At 47.4% G+C, this 20077-nt stretch overlaps 3 protein-coding genes and 1 long non-coding RNA gene across 10 annotated transcripts in view; 2 read left to right on the plus strand and 2 right to left on the minus strand.

Annotated features, from left to right (window-relative positions):
• The first annotated feature begins 1363 nt into the window (after positions 1-1363).
• Positions 1364-8016, plus strand: RNF39 (ring finger protein 39). Of its 2 annotated transcripts, XM_077998733.1 has the most exons (5): positions 1364-3073; positions 4811-4833; positions 5041-5132; positions 6607-6899; positions 7098-8016. In XM_077998733.1, the coding sequence occupies exons 1-5, from the start codon at positions 2507-2509 to the stop codon at positions 7185-7187; spliced, it is 1065 nt and encodes a 354-aa protein (XP_077854859.1). In that variant the 5' UTR covers positions 1364-2506; the 3' UTR covers positions 7188-8016.
• Positions 7953-12509, minus strand: PPP1R11 (protein phosphatase 1 regulatory inhibitor subunit 11). Of its 4 annotated transcripts, none has more exons than XM_077998735.1 (4): positions 11271-12509; positions 11042-11181; positions 9580-9688; positions 7953-9174 (listed from the first exon to the last, which is right to left on the minus strand). In XM_077998735.1, the coding sequence occupies exons 2-4, from the start codon at positions 11084-11086 to the stop codon at positions 8972-8974; spliced, it is 357 nt and encodes a 118-aa protein (XP_077854861.1). In that variant the 5' UTR covers positions 11087-11181; positions 11271-12509; the 3' UTR covers positions 7953-8971. The 4 variants fall into 4 exon arrangements, with proteins under 4 accessions (XP_077854861.1, XP_077854860.1, XP_014991338.1 ...); XM_077998734.1 differs by lacking the exon at positions 11271-12509 and adding an exon at positions 10205-10251 and having other exon boundaries at positions 10795-11082; XM_015135852.3 differs by lacking the exon at positions 11271-12509 and having other exon boundaries at positions 11042-11191.
• An 860-nt stretch (positions 12510-13369) lies between these two features.
• On the minus strand, positions 13370-17318 carry POLR1H (RNA polymerase I subunit H). Of its 3 annotated transcripts, none has more exons than XM_015135849.3 (5): positions 17169-17318; positions 16889-17043; positions 16542-16642; positions 16225-16334; positions 13370-13596 (listed from the first exon to the last, which is right to left on the minus strand). In XM_015135849.3, the coding sequence occupies exons 2-5, from the start codon at positions 17031-17033 to the stop codon at positions 13572-13574; spliced, it is 381 nt and encodes a 126-aa protein (XP_014991335.1). In that variant the 5' UTR covers positions 17034-17043; positions 17169-17318; the 3' UTR covers positions 13370-13571. The 3 variants fall into 3 exon arrangements, with proteins under 3 accessions (XP_014991335.1, XP_014991334.1, NP_001108417.1); XM_015135848.3 differs by having other exon boundaries at positions 17160-17318; NM_001114945.1 differs by lacking the exon at positions 17169-17318 and having other exon boundaries at positions 13572-13596; positions 16889-17033.
• A 60-nt stretch (positions 17319-17378) lies between these two features.
• The window catches only part of LOC712069 (uncharacterized), a 241669-nt gene continuing 238970 nt past the window's right edge, over positions 17379-20077 (plus strand). Inside the window, exon 1 of the long non-coding RNA XR_013416724.1 lies at positions 17379-17818. This is a non-coding gene — a long non-coding RNA (uncharacterized LOC712069). The remainder of the gene's footprint in view (positions 17819-20077) is intronic.

Below are 20077 nucleotides of genomic sequence, written 5' to 3' on the forward strand. Positions count from 1 at the left end.
GAGAAAATGGAGAAAGCCATGTGAGGCTCTGGAGGAGCAGGGGCCCAAGTAGAGGGAAGAGCGAGTGCAAAGGCAGTACAGCTGCAGCAGCAGTGGCACGCTCAGGGAACAACAAATAGAAAGCACTGCAGCCAGGGCACAAGGAGCAAAATAGAGTGACAGGTTCACATGAACATCCACCGTTCAAGACCATGGTTCCCCTGTTAGCTAAACACTGGAACCATCTGGAAAGCTTTTAAAAGTACTGATACCTGGGACACATCTCTAGAGTGTCTGTTTAATTGGTCTGAGGTGTCACTTGGGCATCAGGAGTTTTAAAGTTTCCCAGATAATTCTAATGTGCAACTGAAGCTGTTAACCACTGACAAGCCCATGAGGGCCATGGCTAGGCACTTGGATTGATGACAATTGAGGTTCTTGAGGAGTCTCAGAGATATTCCTCTAGTACTTCAAGCCCAGATCCAAAAAGATCCTGAGAGGCCTTGGAGTTGGGAATAAACCAGGACAATGAAGGAAAAGAGATAACAGGAGACTAAGGTCGAGAGGCAGAGACATCCAGAAAATATGACAAATTGGAAGGTGCAACAACACAGAAGTGCAAATAGACTCAGAGAGCAGAGACTGGAGGAGGAGAAAAGGCAATCTTGTGTATTAGTTTCCTATTGATACTGTAAAAAATTACCACAAACTTAGGGGCTTGAAACAATACACATTTGTTACTTTATCATTCTCTAGTTTAGAGTCTGAAATGAATCTTACCAGGCAAAAATCAAGGTGTCCGCAATGCTTGGTTCCTTCTGAACGGTCTGCTAGAGAATCCATTCCCTCGTCTTTTGCAGCTTCCAGAGGTCACTCACTTCCTTAGCTTGTGACTTCCTGCCTCAGTTTCCAAAGCCAGCAATGTCAGGCGATCATCTCTCTATGCTACCTATCATAGCATAGAAGTGCATCTTTTACAAAATAGATTGCAGTCACAACTGTAGTCTTATGCTTGGATTTCTGTGTGTTTTATGAGCACTGAGCTGGGAGGGTTGTTCCAAGATGAATGTACATGTGTTTGTTTGTGTAGGTTTATCAGGGTGTCATATTTGAGTGTCTCCCTGATAAGTATGGGGGAGGGGGAAGAAGGGTGCCTGGAGGGGGTGCCTAATAAAGTCCTGCTGCTCCATAAAGACTTCATGCTGTTATACTCTTGTTCTTTTAATAATAAAACTAATGATAGAGTATCTGTCTCTTTGCCTGTTTTCTTTGAGCATGTCCATCTGTTCCTAAATAATACTGAACATTTATCCCAGTGATATTCAATGTGTATGAGGCTATTCATACACATTATATTTAGCTGTGATGTTTGTATTACGTGAATGCTTCTGTCTGCAATTTGGGCATCTGGACATTGATGGATGCAGACACATGTTATATAACAGTGTGAGTGATCATAGTTGTAGACAGTCGGATGTTTACTTACGTGCACACCCCCATGAGTATCCAGTCAGCTAGGCCTGGCATTGGAAGGGTAGAGAAGCTAGGAAGAGGAGGGAGCAGGGAGGAAGAAGAGAGGTTGGGAGAGGAGCAGGTAAGGAGAAAGAGAGATGAAGGTGAGGAATGAAGGCACAAAGGAACACCAGAAAAATATCAGGAAGCAGGAGGGGTCCCAGGGATCTGTAACTGAAAAAGGCAGGGTTGAGTCACAGCAAGAACACAAGTCAGAAGACCAGGGTAGGGCTCCACTTCTGGTCATTCCCTTGCTATGTGACCTTAGCTATTCCAACTCTCTGGGCCTCTGTGAACTACCAGAGTTGAAATAGATAATACCGGGTACATTCCAAAGAAGGAAGGAAAGAGAGAACTGGAAATAAAAACATACACAGGGAAAAACAGAGAGAAAGAACCAGAAAGAGAGACTCACGAAGAAATTAAGGAGAGGCCCTGGGAGCTGGTCAGAGGTAGAGTTGCGAGAGCTCTGCCCCGACTCCCTGAGGCCGGAGTGTGGGTGCCTGTTCCCCACCCCTTACTTCAGAACTTCAGAGTGCCCTTAAGCCCTTAATAGGTAAGGAAGGAAGATGGAAAGGCGAGAGGCACCGGGAATGAAAACCACACATCAACACTCAGAGGCTTGCCAAAGCCACACAAACCAGGATCTCTACTTCCGGCCCCCAGCCCCCAGATGTAGGTGTGCCAGCCACCTGGAATGAATCACACCTTGGCAATGTGGGCGCACATGCCAAGAGTGAGTCTGGGCACCCGGCCCATGCGCGTACCACAGGCCGAGGGGAAGGTAAAATTGGGGCTCTTCGGGGGTTCACAGGGGGCTACCCTCCCCACACAGGGTTACCCGGCTCCAGACCGCCCTCTAGTGACCACCTCCTAGGCTCGGGGACCCAGGTGTGCTATTCTCCCCTCCCTGCTCCCCCAAACCTTACCCGGGAAGCGGGAGAACCAGATGAGGCATTACGCAAGGCCTGGTGTTTACCTCCCGTGGGAGCCTCCTCCCTCCCTATAAAGCCTGATGTCGTGGAAAGATTTGCCGAGACTAAGACTCTGGTTGAAGACAGAGGCAATCCCAGGAGAGGGGCGGAAAGCTGCAAAAGTTAATGAGGGAGTCGGAGAGAAGGGCATCTACACAGCAAGCAGCAGGGGCGGCCCGCCATCTGCGCGCTCGAAGGCGGTCGCGGTGGTCGCGCAAGGGGCGGCGTCCAGATCCCGACTTTCCATGGATGCGCCCGAGCTGGGCCCGGGGCTGGTGGAGCGTCTGGAGCAGCTGGCGACGTGTCCTCTGTGCGGGGGCTCCTTCGAGGACCCGGTGCTTCTGGCGTGCGAGCACAGCTTCTGCCGCGCGTGTCTGGCCCGCCGCTGGGGGACCCCGCCGGCGACCGACACCGAGGCTTCCCCCACCGCCTGCCCCTGCTGCGGCCTGCCGTGTCCCCGCCGCAGCCTGAGGTCTAATGTGCGGCTGGCAGTGGAGGTGCGAATCAGCCGTGAGCTGCGAGAGAAGCTGGCTGAGCCTGGGGCCCGTGCGGGGAGACGCCGAGGGGGGCGCATCCCCACCATGGGCTGCCTGGACCCGCCCGGAGAGGTGAGGTTGGGCGCGCGTCGTGGAGTTGTTGGTGGAAGCCGGAGGTTCATGGGTTCCCCGGGGAAGCCGAGAATGGCAAGTCTGGAGCCGGAGGCCCTGTGGAAGTTCAGGCAAAGGATGGGGTGGGCAGAGAAAAGCAAAGGATGAGGGGGCGAGGGCTGACCCTGGGTCCTCAAGGTGAGAGGCGCCCGGAAGGACGATGGATGGAGTTGACACTTGGTCCACAGGGGAGGAGGCTGGACGGATGCCTGAGCCTTGTGAGAGGGGCTGGAGAGAAGAGAGTGGGGAGGCAGAGAAGGGGTACTGGATAGAACGCGCAGAGCCCTGGAGTCGCCGGGAAGGGCACGGGAACTGCACAAGTTTTGGCAGGGCAGCCGCAGTCGCCCGGGAGGAGAGAGCTGGCGTAGGGGAGGGAGAGGCGGGCGAAAGTGGGAGCCGACCCAGGTGAGGGTGAGTAGGGGGCCTGGGAGGATGGTGGGCGAGGGCAGAACCTGCATAGAGGAGCGGGAGCAGGAGACTGGGCTGGCGGAGAAAAAACTAGGGAGAAGGGGACTGACAAGAGGATGGAGGAAGGGAGCAAGGGGTTGGGGCAAATCCAAACGTCCCCATAGGGTCGTGGGGGTTGGTCCCAGACTCCGGCTCAAGCTAAGCTGTGTGTTGTTTGTTATTGTTATTTCGGCTCCTCCCAAGGCCCCAGGCAGGAGCGGCCACGGGTGGAGGCGAGGTGCGGGAGAACGGCCGCCGGGGCCTCTGGCTCCTCTCCACATCCCAGTCTTACCACCCATCTACCCCCGCGCCTCTCCTGGGCCCGGGCTCCTTGGCCACCAACCAACCCATTACCTTGCCCGATCCCCGGGCGTCTGGGACTCCTGACTGGCTTCTCCCCAGCAGCCAAGCTGGTCTTGGGTTTTGCTTCTGCCCTTTGAAGTCTTCATAGACCTAATTAGTCTGGGTGTAATTGGCAGAATTAGGCAAATTGTTTCTCTCTCCCTCTCTCCACCATATCGGCCTGCTCCAGACATCAGCACTAGACAGTGAAGTGGAGGGGTCGGGATCCCAGTGTTTGGAGGGGAGCATCCAGCGCCCTCTCCTGGCTCCCATAGTGCTCTATGGATCTGCTGGGCCTTTGGGACACATTCAAGTCTAGCTGCCTCCCTGGCCAGGGTCCAGAGACACAAAGCAAAGGGCCCAATAAACGCCACTGGGCTTTTATTGCAAGAGGGGAAGCAGCTTTATTGTAAGGCTTTTATATACCAACTCTTAGCCCGAGGGCTCTGGGTGTGTGTTCGGTCTGTGTGATGGACGCAGAAGGGACAGATGGTTTTCTGGGATGCACTGGGAACGATGGATAAGGATGGGGCCACTGAAAGAGACAGAATGGGACTGAGGAGGCAGCAGAGGAAGGCAAGGGCTCTGGGGACAAGAAACAGTCATGGACAAGCCTGGGAACAGAGAATTGAGAACCTTTGGGGAGTGGAAAGGGGGAGGACAGTGGAGATGGAGCTAGGAGGATGAGGGAAAAGTGATGGGGTGAGAGGAAGAAGGGATCATGAAAGATGAAGGAGGAGAATGAGAGGAAAAGGAGCACAGGGGGTAAGGAGGTGAGATCACTCTGAAAGGTGAGGAGGGACACTGCCAACTCAGACAGAGCTCACCTGAGGAGGGGGGAGATAGGGAGGGATGCCCCAGGGAATGAAGCCCAGAGCTCACATCCATGTTTGTTTCTGCCCATCCTAGGATATGAGGAAGACATGGAGACGGTGAGTTCCACTTTTCTGTTCCTTCCTTTTCACACGAGCTGCCATAGCCATCACGTTCTCACTGGGCCCACACTTTTGTTGCCATTAATAGGCAGGTTTTCTGGGGTACAGCCTCATCCCTTCTCCCTCCAGAGATGTGAATGGGGTATGCGTGGGGGCATTAGCAGCAGAGGGCTGATTTCCTGACCCTTCCCCTCATCTGTCTAGATTTGAAGTCCCAACACCTAAGTCATCTAAATCAGAGGATGATCTCCCTGAAGATTATCCAGTGGTCAAAAACATGCTTCATAGACTGACAGGTAAGGAAAGAAGAAGGGAGGGAAGGGAATTGAATGACAGTCTGTGTTAGATTTTCTTCCTTTTAGCCCTAAAAAGTGATCAGGTCCTTTTTGATGTCTGCATTAGTTTCCTAGTACTGCTGTAATGAAGCACCACAAAGTAGATGGCTTAAACAACAGACATCTATCTCAAAGTTCAGGAGGTAGAAGTCTGAAATGAAGGTGTCAGCAGTGTTGGTTCCTTCTGAGGGCCATGAGACAGAATCTGTTCCATTCCTGTCTCCTAGCCTCTGGTAGCCTCACATGTTCTTTGGGTGATAGGTCTGCACATTTTCTTTTGTATGCATTTGTCTCTGTGTCCAAATTTCCTCTTTTTATAAGTCAGCAATCTGGATTACAGCCCACCCTAATGACCTTCATTTTAACTTGATTACCTCCGTAAAGATCCTGTTTCAAAGTAAGGTCATATTCTTTGAAAGGAGGTTTGGAGGACTTCAACCTATCTTTGTGTGTGTGTGGAGTGGGGGAGGGCACAGTTCAGCCTATAACAATGTCTATCCTCGATTCCTCATATTCCAGCCATTTTCCCTCTTCCTTTTTCATACATTCAAACAACAGATCCCTGAAGGTTAAGTGCCTCTCAGAAATCTCTGCTTCTACCACCTCTCATCACTCCTCTCTGGAAGGGGACCCCAGCATCTCCTTGACCCTTCTTTCCTCACTCACTCCCAAGAAGAAGGGTGCCTCTACCCTTCTTTAAACTGCCTAGAGAAGATGGTCCACCCTCCTGGTCATCCACCATCTTGCCCAGTCCAGATTGCTTCCGGCACCCCTAATCCAGAAATCTTTCTTCAAAGCACCTCATACATATAAGACCAATGGTTCTTTCTTTCTGGTCTCTGGCTATCACCACCTGCTCTCCTCCTCTGCCCCACACCCTCTACAGAAATAGGCCTGTCCACCCACCCCCATTCCTGTGGGTGGGTGGGCTGGTTTCTCAGGATACCTTGGATTCCTCCCTGTGCCCCTCCCATCACTTGAGGTTCCAGTATCAGTATGGCTTTCTCAAAGAGAAAGATGAACATTCCCCATTTGGCTGACCCAGCTCCCATGCCCCACCCCAGATGCTGCAGATTGAGGTATCAGTCCTTACTCCTCCCTCCAAGTCAGATCAGCCTCACTCTTCCTCCCCCAACCCCACAAACCGGACAACCTCTCCTTTGATCTTCCTGCTATGCTCCCTGCCCTGGACCAGTATGATGCTTCCCCAGGTCCAGTTCTACAGAAGTGGTGCATCAGTACAAGGTCCGATATTGCCCAGGCCTGCTCTTCACATGCCTTGCTCCTTTTTGGTCCTGCAGCCGCCTTTTGAGCTGTTGTGGGGTCACTAGCACTCTGTCTTTTACGTGATCTCCGTTGACTATTCTCCACCCTACCCTGCCTGTGATATAGAAAACTCTCTCATGAGGTCCTCTCCCTGCCTCCCGCTCTCCAGCCGACCTGACCCTGGACCCTGGGACCGCACACCGCCGCCTGCTTATCTCCGCCGACCGCCGCAGCGTTCAACTGGCCCCACCAGGGACGCCCGCGCCCCCTGACGGCCCCAAGCGCTTCGATCAGCTCCCGGCTGTGCTGGGCGCGCAGGGCTTCGGGGCCGGCCGCCACTGCTGGGAGGTGGAGACTGCGGACGCTGCCTCCTGCAGAGACTCTTCTGGGGAGGATGAGGACGACGAGGAGAGCCACTATGCAGTGGGCGCGGCCGGGGAATCCGTGCAACGCAAGGGCTGCGTGAGGCTGTGCCCTGCGGGGGCCGTGTGGGCCGTGGAGGGCCGCGGCGGCCGCCTGTGGGCCCTCACGGCACCCGAGCCCACCCTGCTGGGCGGAGTCGAGCCCCCGCCGCGGCGTATTCGCGTGGACCTGGACTGGGAGCGGGGCCGCGTAGCCTTCTACGACGGCCGCTCACTGGACTTGCTTTATGCCTTCCAGGCGTCCGCCCCCCTGGGGGAGCGCATCTTCCCGCTGTTCTGCACCTGCGACCCTCGTGCTCCGCTCCGCATTGTACCAGCGGAAAGCTGAGTCCAACTAGAAGTTTGGCCCGGCCACTGGCCCTGCAGCTGCTTCTTTTTGGCGTGGAATTCCCCACTCATTTCTGCGAACACATTCACACACCCATTGCAGGAGTATTAATCCCAACCCACATTTCCCCCCAAAAAATGAGATCTCACCTGGTCTCCACGTTTCCGCGTCCCTGCTCAAAATCAAACTCATTCCTGCTTTCTGGCTCTCAGAATCTTCTCTTCCCTACAGCTGCTACAGTACTTCCTGACTTCTCCCATTCAAACCACTCTAGGCCTGCAATGGGGAACAAGCCCTCCCCATCAGTAATGGTAAAGTGACCATGTTTCCTACACAGAGGCTCTGCTGGTCAAATACTTGACTCCCACTCTTGCCTCTCCCAGCTCCAAAGAAGGGCTCAGGGCCTTCCCCACAGATCTAAGGACTGGGCTACCCTGCCTGTCCACTGAGGTTCCTCCTAAGAGGCTTGACTCTGGTCTGGGCCCTGTGGCCCTCTGGGAAGCTTCGTACCCCTTTTGGGGGATCTCGGGGTGGGGAGGGACAAGCTAGTTCCCCAACCTCCTATGGCTGCTTTCTATGCTCACAGCCGTTTTTCCATAAGAACCTTCTTGAAACTTCTCCCTGCACATACTCACAGAAAGGAGCCAATGGTGCTACTTCCCCTCTCTCCTCCTCAACCTGGGAATACTTCAGATATCAAAACTCATCCTTGTGTATAGTCTCACACCCTTCCCCATATGTATAAATGGGCCCATATTTAACACATTTTGTGATTTTGGGTTATTTATTTTGTGCACCTGTGGCAATAAATGAGATCTCAGCGGTGGTATGGATTTGACTGATCTCTGCAACTGTGTATGGCAAAAGGACTGGAAAATGAAAACCAAATCCCAGTAAGGGGTAGAGAGGGCCAAGAGAACTGAACATCTGGGCTGGCAGAGAAATCAAAGTCTAGGAATTAAGAGGTAGGAGTGTAGCACAGGGGATATACCCCAATCTCTTTGCTTCCTCCCTCTTCCTTCCTATCCTAGAGACTCAGGTCCCTGGGACTATACTGGATCTGTCTCTGAAGCTGAAAAACAAAAGGCGGAGGAGATAGTTGGCTCTAAGTGACCAATCTCAGCCATCTTTGTCAGAAATCCTAAATCACAGGAGAAGGGTGGGAAGAAAGGATATGATTATTTCCTGTTCTATTTTCCATAAGAGGTGAGAATGACAAGGACCTCTTTTCTAACTCCTCTTCAGGGCGTGAGAAGGGTTAGCAGGAGGAGAAGGGCTGGGAGCCCTGAGGTCTCCTGTAAGACCTCATATCTCACAGTCAAGGACTAAGATTTAGGATTAAATATTTTAGTAGGATAGCTCTAAACCAGGATTAGCAAGCAAAGCTAGGGTGTAAATTCCTGGAATCTGACTGGGACCCTGGCAGTGAAAGCTGGGACTGTTGAAAACCCAGTAAGTGTTTGCTACTCATGTAGCGTGCAGGGCCAAGATAACTAGATCCCAGGACAGGCAGTTTGGCAGTGAGAACAAAAGGAAGAGACTGGGACCAAGCTGACTAGATCCCTTGAGAGAGAAGGGTGGGTATTGGGAGGAAAAATGAGGACTGGGGGAACCCAGGAGGCTGGGTTGGAATAGCAGCAAGTCATAATTCCAGGATCTCTGTTCACCCTCCTCTTCCTCTTTCCTCTATCAGGCAGAAGAGAGGGAAGGAAGGGGCTGGAGAAGTAGCCACATGAATACATTCAGGGCCAGACAGACACAGGAATGGTGGAGGAGAGAGGAATTTAGTGCTGCATTGGTCCTGGTGGGGGCTGGGAAGGGTCAGGAGGCTGGGGAGGGGTGGTGGGGGTCGGTCCTAGGGTTGCACGACGCCGTCCTTTGCGGTGGCCACGTACACAGTGTGTATGACCACAGCCCTCTTCTTCCTCCTCATCACTTTCCGTGGAGCTCTCGCCAAAGGCCCGAGGTTTCTCATAAATACAGCAGCCTAGATTTAGAGGGAGGAGCCCAGTTAAAGAGGAGGAAGGGTAAGATGTATAGTCAGATCCATTCCCACTCAAACTCAGTGAAAATTCCTATTTTCTCCTACGTTCCAGGATCCGCCTTCCCCAGGCCCACCCTCTGGGACTCAGGCCCCACTCCTCTTGTCCTCTTACAGAGCCATGAATTCAAAGCCCTACTTCTCCCACCTCTGATACTTCTTGTCATCAGACCTAGGCAATTCCAGTTCTAGCCCTTTCCTACCTCTTTCCCTGATACCACAGAACCACCAAAAAAGCGACAAAACCATGAGCATCTGGGGGCTTCTGGAAAGCCAGTGGATATGAGCAGATACAAGATACGCTGAAGGGAGCCAGAACTCCAGGGCTACTGTGGGCCAACAATTACTCACATTTTGATGAGCGGCGGCCCATGTGTTCATTGTCCACGGTGTCACTTGTCCATTCCACCTTTTTCTCTGGCTTCCGTTTCCGAAGTTTGATGGTAAGGCTCCGGTTCTCCTAGAAGGTTAAGGATGAGCGTACCTATCTAGTCCCCACCTACTAACCTTTCCCACTCCCTCCCAGGGAACCTCCTCTCTTATCTTCTTCCGCTCAATCAGTACCACAGACATAGCACCAGGGGAGTTGCGAGAAGATAAAACAGAACAGGTCTTTGACCTCAGACAGTCCCTTGAGGAATAAGTATTATTTCCTGTTCTTATATCACCAGTATAAGAGAAGGCACAATTCCTGACCTAAGGAAGGTTCCAGCAACTCTTCAAAGGAAAATATAATCCTCGCTGTTTCTCTGTCTTCCTCCCCACATCATCCTTGGTAGTATTAATACATGAAAATTACTTTTCAGTCCCCAGCACCTAATCTTTGATCTTTTTCCAGATCCCTTCTTCTTTTTCCCATTAAACAAACAAACAAAACCTCTCTCATTCTCAAGCTCCAGCTCTCTCTACCTCTTATCCACCTATTCTCTGGCATCCTGGCTTCTCTAGTAGCAAGTATTATTAATCTATTAATTACCAAGCTTCCTTTAATCCAAGAGTATTAAGCCCAACACAATCTTCTCCCTTTGAAGGCAACTTAACATGTTTTTGGAAAAATACTTCTTGTTTCTCCATTTACATCTTTGCTCTCTGATTTCTCAAAATGCCTCTTTTCATCTCCTTTCCTTGTTTCCTCATTCCTGCTACTTCCTTTTACATTCATCCATTCAATAAATATTTATTTAAATATAAGCATTGATAATATTGATAAGTTGGCCTCCAACCATGCTTTCTTACACTACCTTTGACTTCCTCCCAACATCTTCCTGGCTCCTTAATCCTCAATTTCCCATTCGTTCATTACTTATACACATAACCACCCCAAGCAGCAACACCTATATCCTAACTGTACCTCCCTATTACATGATCCTTGACCAGCCTCCTGCACCATCTCTGCCACTCTAAATAGCTCCAATACCTTCCGATTCTCCCAGCCCTAGATATTCAACCCCACACCTCCCACATTCCCAGGCCCAGTTCCTCCAACAACTCTTCTAATCCCTGTCCCCTCCCTCCCAGTATCTCCCAGACCCCTAAACAGCACCGCCCCCCCCCCGCCTTTCTCACGGGCTCGGTTGTCACGGTAACCGTTGTCTCAGTGACGGTCTCGCTCAGCCCAGCCCCTGCCTCGGCCATGGCTAAGGCTCAGGAGAGGGAGGAGAGGAGGAAAGGGGATGGGATGAGACACCCTTCCCTTTTTCTGTCTCTGAGGTCTAAGAGAAGCGGTATCGGATTCAGAGTGGTAGCCAGAATCCTCCACCTTCTTTTTTCCCCCCTCCTCCTGGGCCTCCGTTTCTCCACCCCTGGGGATAACCTGGCCAACCCCACTTCCGGCTCGCCGCTTCCGGGTGTGACGCATGCTGCTGTCCCCCTTTTTCCCTTCCGCGGCACCAAATTCGTCAAAGCGCAGGCGTCGCTGGATTAGTTCCGCCGTAACGTGACGGCGCGCAGGCGCTGAAAGAAAGAGAAACAAATTTGGCGGAAGGGGTGTCACTGCGGGTGTGGGAGGCGGAGGGAGACTCAAGGGCAGCACGCGTACTCACAGCCTAGCGGAAGCAGAAGGGGCGCCCAGATGAGTAGGGCCGGGCCAGACGCTGCAGAGTGGGTGTGGCGAGGGCGGAGTTGTGTGCACCAAGCTGAGTCCTGCTGCAGATTTCCATTTACCTTGTCTGGGTAGCTGGACCGGCGAGGAAACTTAAGGAGCAATAGTAATGAGCCTACGGCGGCCTATTTCCCTTTCCTTGTTTGGTCTGGGTTTCTCTAATGAAAACAGGATGTGGGAGCAGTTGGAAACACACTTAAGAGTCAAGCGATATGGTTCTAGCCCTCGCCTTGTGCCTGTAGGTGTTTAAGCAGTTCAGTTTAGTGCACGTTCAGCATGGGTTTTTTTTCAGTCACTGTGCTAAGCCTTGAAGATGGAGGCGCGTAAGATGCTCAGACCTTGCCTTTTAGCGCCCAGTCTAGTAGAAAAGATAGGCATGCTGAAAACTAACAAAAATATGAAACATTGGGGCATTAACAAATGCCAAGTCGGATTTGTAAATCTGAATGTAGTTACATACTGCCAACATATTCATTCTCTCTGGGGTGATGAGTATGATGAGGCAGAGAAATGGTCGTAAATTGCAGTATAGGCCATTTTATAAAAATATATGCAGGTTTCTTAGAGAGCAAAAGAAAGTGGTAAAACAAGAACCAGGAAGGCCAAGTAGGTTTTTTTAGAAGAGCAGCTTAAAAAGTTGTAGATGTGTGCACTACAGGAAGTGGAGTTTTGTACCGCTTGAATCTGAGGAAGTGCCAGATGAGGCTTGACAGGTAGGCAGTGGTTATATGGAAGGACCTGTATGCTTTGCTAAGAAATTGAGCTTAATCCAATCACTGTTATGGGCCAGAGAAAGGCTTAAAGTAGGGTAGAAACGTGAACAGGTGTGTTTCAGATTTCAGGCGTGGGTCAGGAAAGTCAACTGCCAGAACAGTTGAAATGTACAATGGGGAAGACTGCACTGCCCATTCTCCAGGTTGCTGTGGGGGTCAAACAAGATAGCTATGTTTGAGAGCTCTGAATATATATATATGAAGGGCCACACAATTATATGGTAATTACTACAGTAACCCCTTGATCACGATTTAAGCCAAGGAATGCAGGACCTGAGTATGTATTTGTTCCTCTTGAAAGTTTTTGGTTCAAACAGAAAAAAGCAAGATATAGTTCAGCATGTCTAGTATAGTCCATTAAAAAAAAACCAAACGCATGTATAGCAACACACATATACAGAGCCACATATATATTCACAAGCACAGATATACAGTACAATTTGGTTATCTCTGTCGAGTAGGATTCCTTGTGACTTTACTTTTTTCTTTCTATCTTTCTATGTAAGAATCTATTATAATAGATATACAATTGATCCTTGAACAACATGGGGGTAAGGGGTGCTGACCCTCTGAACAACCAAGTCCATATATACCTTTTGACTCCCCCAAAACTTAACTACTATTGACCAGATGCCTTACCAATAACATAAACAGTTGATTAACACATATTTTGTATGTTATATGTATTATATACTGCAATCTTACAATCAAGTGAGCTAGAGAAAACATTAAGAAAATCATAAGGAAAAGAAAATATATTTACTCTTCATTAAGTAGAAGTTGATCACATTTTTATGTTGAGTAGGCTCAGGAAGAGGAAAAGGAGGGCTTAAATGTGCTGCTATCTTATGGGTATCAGAAGTGGAAGAAAATCCACATATATGTAGAATCAAGCAGTTCAAACCTGTGGTGTTCAAGGGTCAACTGTATATTGTATTTATCTCAATAGTAATAAAATACCTATAGTGATCACTTAGTATCAGTTTTTTTGCTGTCCAAATTTATATGCTAAAGAGATCTGGTTAAAATTTCTGTTAAATGTCTCACTATCCAAATCCCTAGTTTTTCTTAACCTAAACTCAGGAACCAAATAGATTTAAATAGTATGGCAATACTTACAATTGCTTTTTGTTTATATTAGCCTCATTCCTGACTCTACTTTTTTGTCCTTATTTTTCCATCTTTTCTTTTTCATGTATCTCTGTAAACTCATTTAAATTCCTTTTGGAATAAGACAGATTATAAGTAACATACATATGTCAGGGTCTTTTAGGAAAATATAACTTTAATAAGGAAATTCAATTAAGGGTAGGAGTACTCCAGGAACAATGGTAATCCCCACATGATGATCTGACTCTCTTCTAGGAGCAACACATTGCAACCAGATGGGATGGACAAGGCATCTAAAAACCCAGTATCCTTCACCTTCCAAAAGGAGGGAGGGACTGTTGAGTTGCCCAGGAAAAAGGTCAAGAGTCTTCCTTCTCCTGGAACCTATGAGGAAAGAAAGGACTTGTTATATTCACCAAAAGATGAGTTTCTAGTAGTATAAGATAAGATATGCAATCAAATAACCTAGGAAGGACTTTTATTTATGACATCATTGAGGACTGGCTCCCCTAAACAAACCTCCAATTCTAATTCCAAGACAACTAAAAATTCTGGGATTAAAAATATATCCAATGAATTATAACCTCAAAGCAAAGATTTCTTAGGACACAGAAAGCACTAGCTGTAAAAGAAAAAAAAAAAAGGATAAGCTGGACCTTATAAAAAACTTAAAACTTCCGCTCATTTAAAGAGGGTTAAGAAAATAAATAGGCAAGCCACAGGCTGGGAAAAAATTCTTCTTCTTTTAATTTTTTTAATTTTTTTTTTTTTTGGTAAAATGACAATCAGTGATAGAAAAAATACTTTTAAAAGATATATCTGACTATGAATATTTTTAATCTTTTGATGAGATGGCAAGAAAGTAAAGGCAATCTTCATACTGGTTAAAAGTTCTGTAAAACCAGAAATCCAGACAGTGAAGTTAAAACTGATGTCCCTATGAAATGTGACAGTGACACTCTGGTGCCCTTTATACTGTTGCAACAGTCACTGGAAGCATAGGAAATGAGGGACAAAATGTGCAAGGTTGATAGGAGATCCTGTGCATAAATTTGGGAACTGCAAAAGCCTGCCCTTTTTTGTAAAAGTGAACAAGAAAAGAAAGAAATTCAACTCTATAGAAGGGGAATTTGACTGTCTCAGTAGGTAGAAAGAGAGAAAACTCTTTCCTGAGAATTTCTAGCCATAAGCTAGCCCTTACATGGATTTGCAGCTCAAATTCATACTATCTGTCTGCTCCAAAAAACATGAAGCCAAGAATTTATTTAAAGTAATTCCAGCTTGATAGTGCTTCAAGGCACCTAGAAAAGAAACACAAATGCTGAGAATACAACACTTACCCAAGGCCTCAGAGAATTCCTACAGTTCAAGTTCTAAAAAACTCAAATTTATTGTCAAAAATTACAAAACAAAGAAAAAAGCACTATGAGAGAGACAGCAGAAACAGACAGCAGCATCAGACACACAAAATCCACGGATATCAGAATTATGAGACATAGAATATAATAACCACATTTAATATTTTAAATATATAAAGACTAGTAAAAGGAACAATTTAAAATATTATTAAGGAACTGAGAATTATTTAAAAATTGAGATTTGAAAAGTAATTAAATAGAACTCAAAATAATAACAATAGTAAAAAATAATAATACTTGAAATAAACTGAAGACAGAATTAGTGACATGGAAGAGGAACCTGAAGAAATTACTCAGAAGGTGGCATAAAGAGAAAAGCGATTGAAAATATGAAAAGAAGGCGAGAGAAATGGAGGACAGAAGAGAGAAATCTCATTCTAGTAACTAATTAGAGGTCCAGAATGTGAGGACTGAGAACATGGGGGAAAGAGAATATTAAAAGAGATGATGGCTGATAATTTTCCAAGGTTGATGAAAAAAAAAATCCACTCTAGGCCAGGCGCAGTGGCTCACACCTGTAATCCCAGCACTTGGGGAGGCCGAGGCGGGTGGATCACAAGGTCAGGAGATCGAGATCATCCTGGCTAACACAGTGAAATCTTGTCTCTACTAAAAAACACAAAAAATTAGCCGGGCGTGGTGGCGGGCACCTGTAGTCCCAGCTATTCAGGAGGCTGAGGCAGGAGAATGGCATGAACCCGGGAGGCGGAGCTTGCAGTGAGCGGAGAACACACCACTGCACTCCAGCCTGGGAGACAGAGCGAGACTCCGTTTCAAAAAAAAAAACAAAAAACAACAATGCACTCTCAGTTTCAGAAAGTCCAACAAATCCCAAACAGAATAAAAGAAAATCACATTTTGATATACTATAGTGACTGCAGAACACCAAAGACAAAGATGAGGTCTTAAAAGCATTCAGAAAGCCCATGTTCTCTAAATCATGTGTGACTAATTCTCTCCAAAGTAAAGCTACCTTGACTGCGGTTGAAGACTGCAGTATAAGACGCTGACCACTAAACAATACTTGCTTCTTCTGGTTTTTTTTATTCATTTCCTTTTAAATATCCTAAAAGAAGGTCAGGCAGGGTGGCTCATGCCTGTAATCCCCAGCACTTTGGGATGCTGAGGTGGGTTGATTGAGCTCAGGAGTTCAAGACCAGCCTGGGAAACAGAGAGAAACCCTATCTCTACTAAAAATACAAAAAACAAAACAAAACAAAAAGCCAGGTGTGGTGGCACGTGCCTGTGGTCCCAAAGCTATTTTGGAGGCTGAGGTGGGAGGATTACCTGAGCCCAGGAGGCGGAGGTTGCAGTGAGCCAAGATTGCCTCACTGCACTCCAGGCTAGGTGACAGAGCAACACCCTGTCCGTAAAAAAAAAAAAAAACCTAAAAGGTTTATTTCACTGGTTACAAAAAGGGTTAAAAAAGTGTAATTTAAAAAAATAAAAACTACAAATCTCCCTCTTACCAGAACTGCACAGAAATAAGGGATGGGACGAAAGGACACAGCCGTTTAGTACAAAAAAATAAATCACTGGATTTGTTTATTAGTTAGCAAACAGACTGAGCAAAGGGAGGGGAAAGGATACCCACTTGCAGTTGGTACAGGTGTAGAAGACAGTTTGCCCTTCATCGGCTGAACGCATCTGTCTGGTGTGGTATGCCATTCCTTCATGACCACATCGAGGGCAGCGCCTGTCAACCTGGGAAGAAACTGGTGGGTTATGGAGGCCAGGTCATATCATACCCTTACTTCCCACAGGAATCAGGCGATCACGCCTCTCAAACATCGATGCTTTACATCTTTTCCCACTTGGAATTGGGCACAAAACTCTCCAGATCTCTGCAATCACTCCTCCATTTCTTTCCTACCCACCTTATGGAGCCAGTTCTTGATCTCATTAACTTACCACAGGTCCCTGGCACTCAGGCCCTTCCTCCACCGACATAGGCATGGCTGTCCCCAGTTGGTGGAACACAACTGAAGTCTTCACAACCTTCCCCTCAAAGTCTGCACAGGCAAGTAAGACGGGTTATGGAGACAACCTGAGGGAGCTGACACCGGAAACTTCCCCTCTCCCCTGGCTGGTTAGGCCAGGAGGCCCTATATCCTTTCCCTCAGTTTTCATCGCTGAACCAAATGTACAACTGCCTGATGTCCTGCTCTAGGATCCCCTTCTCAACCCAACCGATCTTGAGTTCCCCAAGCTTCCGATCCTGGGCCCTCCGCCAGGACCCCTGTGTACAAGCCTCTCACCCCGAACGTTGATGTTGAAGCCACAGCGAGTACAGGTGACCGTATCCTGAGCCCCGGGCAGAGGCAGGACCGAGCCGCAATCTGAACAGAAATCCAAGTCCGACTGAAAGCTGGAGCAAGTACCGGCGAGGTCCATGACAGACATGCAGTCGGGTCTGAGGAGGGAGTTAGAAGTTTATTAACAAAAGAGAGAAGAGTTCCTGCCCCAGAGGTGGTAACTATTCCGTCCCAGGACGTAGGAGTATATAACCCGAGTCCTCCTCCCACGCACGCCTCCTGCCTCTGCGACCAAGGAGCCGAAACGCCCGGAACTCCCAGACAGCGTCGGGTACTAAAAGGACTTGGAACCCTTTCCTGGGGCCGGCGAGAGGAGCTGGCCAACTCCGTGGGCTAGAGCGCCAGCTCTGCGCCCGCGGCGGGGCAGCGAGCTAGAGCCGGCTAGAGCGTCACGCTTTCACGCTGACGATTGGCTGTGACGTCATAATTAATTGCGTACCGTGTCTCGGAAGCCTTAGAGATGGAGAGTCACCACTTCTAAGGGAGGTTGGGGCTCAACTTTCAGGCTGGTACTGAGACGTTGAGCACAAAATTGGTAACCAATGCTGCGCTTCCAGCAAATTTTCCCACCAGCACCGAATCCTGGGATATTTATTCTCTGTTTCACATCCTACGGGAACCCAATCGCGGGGGAATATCCTCCTGAAAACCGTACTTTGCTGAATAATGACTTCTTTGGATTAGAGAACTACAACTCCCCTGGGTCCTGAGCTGGTATTTCCCTTTTGCGGCTGCACAGTAGTTAAAAACAAAGCTAAGTGTTCTGGCATGTATAGTTCTAGCGTTCCTTGGGTCCCGCTGGCGAGCGTGGGCTTTCTGCAGAGCGCAGCCGGCCTGTGTGCTTTGCGGACGGTTCACCGCGCTTGGAAAGGGGTGAGTCGGCTTCTTGAGGGACAGCAAGTGGTGAGGGTGAAGGCCAGAGGAATCCTTAGTCCCACGGGACGAAAGGAAGCAGGGATGAAGTGGGACACTTGAGAAGGGGCTCAGGACTTTGGAGGTGGTAGAACAGAAGAGCTTGGGGCTTCCCCTCCTTCGACTCCTGCCAGATAAGTGAGGCTAGCAGTAGTCAAGAAGCTCATTAAGTAGGATTTCATAAGACTTAGGTCGAGTTTGGCTTTTAGTTGTGCCTGCCGCTTATCGAACTCTTAATTCATTATTCGTCATCCATTAAGTGGACAGCTGACATTTCCCTGATCTTTTATAAAACATGGGAATAAGTTTCTTTCGGAAATCTTGCTATTTTCGTTACTCTGTAACTTATATTCGAAGTAGAAACTTTCCCTGAAGGGGCAGCTTGTCGTTGTTTACTAGTTTCCTGCTAGTCCTCCCACCACCACCTACTCTGATAGCTGTGCTAAGTTCCTTCATATGAAAGTTCTGGAGCCATCACTATTTTGTCCTGTGAAGGACACAAGCTGTAGTCTTTTCGCTGGGAGAGGCTCCCACCTGCCTTTCTCTGTGATAATGGAGAGAACACCATAGTTAAAGGGTTAAAACTCAGCAAACTGCTGAAGAGTGACAAGCCCTATCACTTAACTGTGAAATTGCTTGTTATTCTGTCTGACAAAGGGAGATGTGTTGTTGAGCTGATTGTCGTAGACAGTTTTTATTCTCACTTATCTGTGTGTCTCCTTTGAAAATGGAACTTGAAATTCTACCCTTCTCAATTTTCTCTTTTTAATTTGAAAAACACTCACCCAACATCCCCTGTGAGTTGCAGTAAAGAACAAAGCATTGAAAGGCATATCCTTTTCCCAACAGAAGCTCACAATCTATTCAATAAAGTATTTATTGAGCAACTATGCCAGGTTTTGAGCTGAGGCTGAACCTGCAAAGTTGAAATCTGTGTTCTTTGACCTCAAGGAACATGAATGAATAATTAGAATACAATAAAAGTGTGCCAGGAGGTACAAAATGTGAGAGCCCAGAACATACATATAAAGCAAACATATCTGTAAACTTCAAGGAAGACTGGGAAATGATTTAATAAAAAGATAGATACAATGTTATGGCAGATATTTAAAAAGATGCTCAGATATTATGTGTCAAGGATCATCAGCAATCAACAAATCATTAATTTTGAGAATTTGGGATCACAGACTCTAATGTTAAGTACTGTGCTAGAAGCCATGTACAGAGAAGTAAAAGTAAGGTGATCGTATGTTTAAAATCTCAAGCTTACGTAGACAAATAAGAATGTTCCTAAGAGGTCAATGAGACCAAATATTTGATATCAGATCCTTTCCAACAATATAGAGGCATATTTGTAGATGTAAATTACAGTTTTCCTTCCTTATGAGCCTAAATGTCAGCACCAAAATGTTAAAAGTGATATATGAATACAGATATCACAGTGTAAACCATGATTAATTTTCAAATGAGTTGTAGAATTAAAATATGTCAAGTATTTAGAGGAAGGGAAAATCACTGTGACAGAGTAGACCAGAAAGACTTTATAGTCAGGAGCTTGACCTGTGAAGGACAGATAGAATTTATTGAGAACTTACCAAATGAGTTGTAGAATTAAAATATGTCAAGTATTTAGAGGAAAGGAAAATGACTGTGACAGAGTAGACCAGAAAGACTTTATAGTCAGGTACTTGACCTGTGAAGGACAGATAGAATTTATTGAGAACTTACCAAGTTCTTTACATCTAATTCATATTTGTTCTTTATAACCCTGAGAGGCAGATTTTTGTCTTACATCTCCATTTTATAGATGAGAAAGCTGACAGAAGTTACTTGCCCTGAGTCACACACCTAGGAAGTGGTGGAATTAGGATTCAGATCTAGCCGTGTCAGACTGTAAAGCCCATCCTTTGAACTGTAAATGGTATAAAAGGCATAGAGAGGAAATGCCAGACATCCTCAGGGGCTTAAATACGACCTCACAGTAAACTCAGGCTAGACCAGGGATGACACATAAAGGTTGATAGTTTTCGTTTGTGTTGCCATCAGCCTCCTCTATAAATAAACCCAGAGTAATCACAAATTCCCATCCTGAGGGGTTCAACAGGGAATAGTCTCACAATAGATTTAGAGTGAAGGATGATTGGCATTGTAAGGCAGGCAAGCAGAGGGCTGAGCAATCAAATAAAAAAATTTCAGAACAAAAGATTAGAGGGCAGAAAT

The sequence above is a fragment of the Macaca mulatta genome, chromosome 4 (genome assembly GCF_049350105.2).
Source record: "Macaca mulatta isolate MMU2019108-1 chromosome 4, T2T-MMU8v2.0, whole genome shotgun sequence".
Taxonomy (NCBI): domain Eukaryota; kingdom Metazoa; phylum Chordata; class Mammalia; order Primates; family Cercopithecidae; genus Macaca; species Macaca mulatta.

Coding starts and splice junctions, on each gene's coding strand:
- PPP1R11 (NM_001047136.1), bottom strand. CDS start 10,863: ATGGCCGAGGCAGGGGCTGGGCTGAGCGAGACCGTCACTGAGACAACG. Junction 9,689..10,794: donor TTACCGTGACAACCGAGCCC/GTGAGAAAGGCG, acceptor TTAACCTTCTAG/GAGAACCGGAGCCTTACCAT. Junction 9,175..9,579: donor GGGCCGCCGCTCATCAAAAT/GTGAGTAATTGT, acceptor CTCTAAATCTAG/GCTGCTGTATTTATGAGAAA.
- POLR1H (XM_015135849.3), bottom strand. CDS start 17,033: ATGTCTGTCATGGACCTCGCCGGTACTTGCTCCAGCTTTCAGTCGGAC. Junction 16,643..16,888: donor CTTCAACATCAACGTTCGGG/GTGAGAGGCTTG, acceptor TTGCCTGTGCAG/ACTTTGAGGGGAAGGTTGTG. Junction 16,335..16,541: donor CTGAGTGCCAGGGACCTGTG/GTAAGTTAATGA, acceptor GTTTCTTCCCAG/GTTGACAGGCGCTGCCCTCG.
- RNF39 (XM_077998733.1), top strand. CDS start 2,507: ATGTCGTGGAAAGATTTGCCGAGACTAAGACTCTGGTTGAAGACAGAG. Junction 3,074..4,810: donor GCCTGGACCCGCCCGGAGAG/GTGAGGTTGGGC, acceptor TGCCCATCCTAG/GATATGAGGAAGACATGGAG. Junction 5,133..6,606: donor CATGCTTCATAGACTGACAG/GTAAGGAAAGAA, acceptor CCCGCTCTCCAG/CCGACCTGACCCTGGACCCT.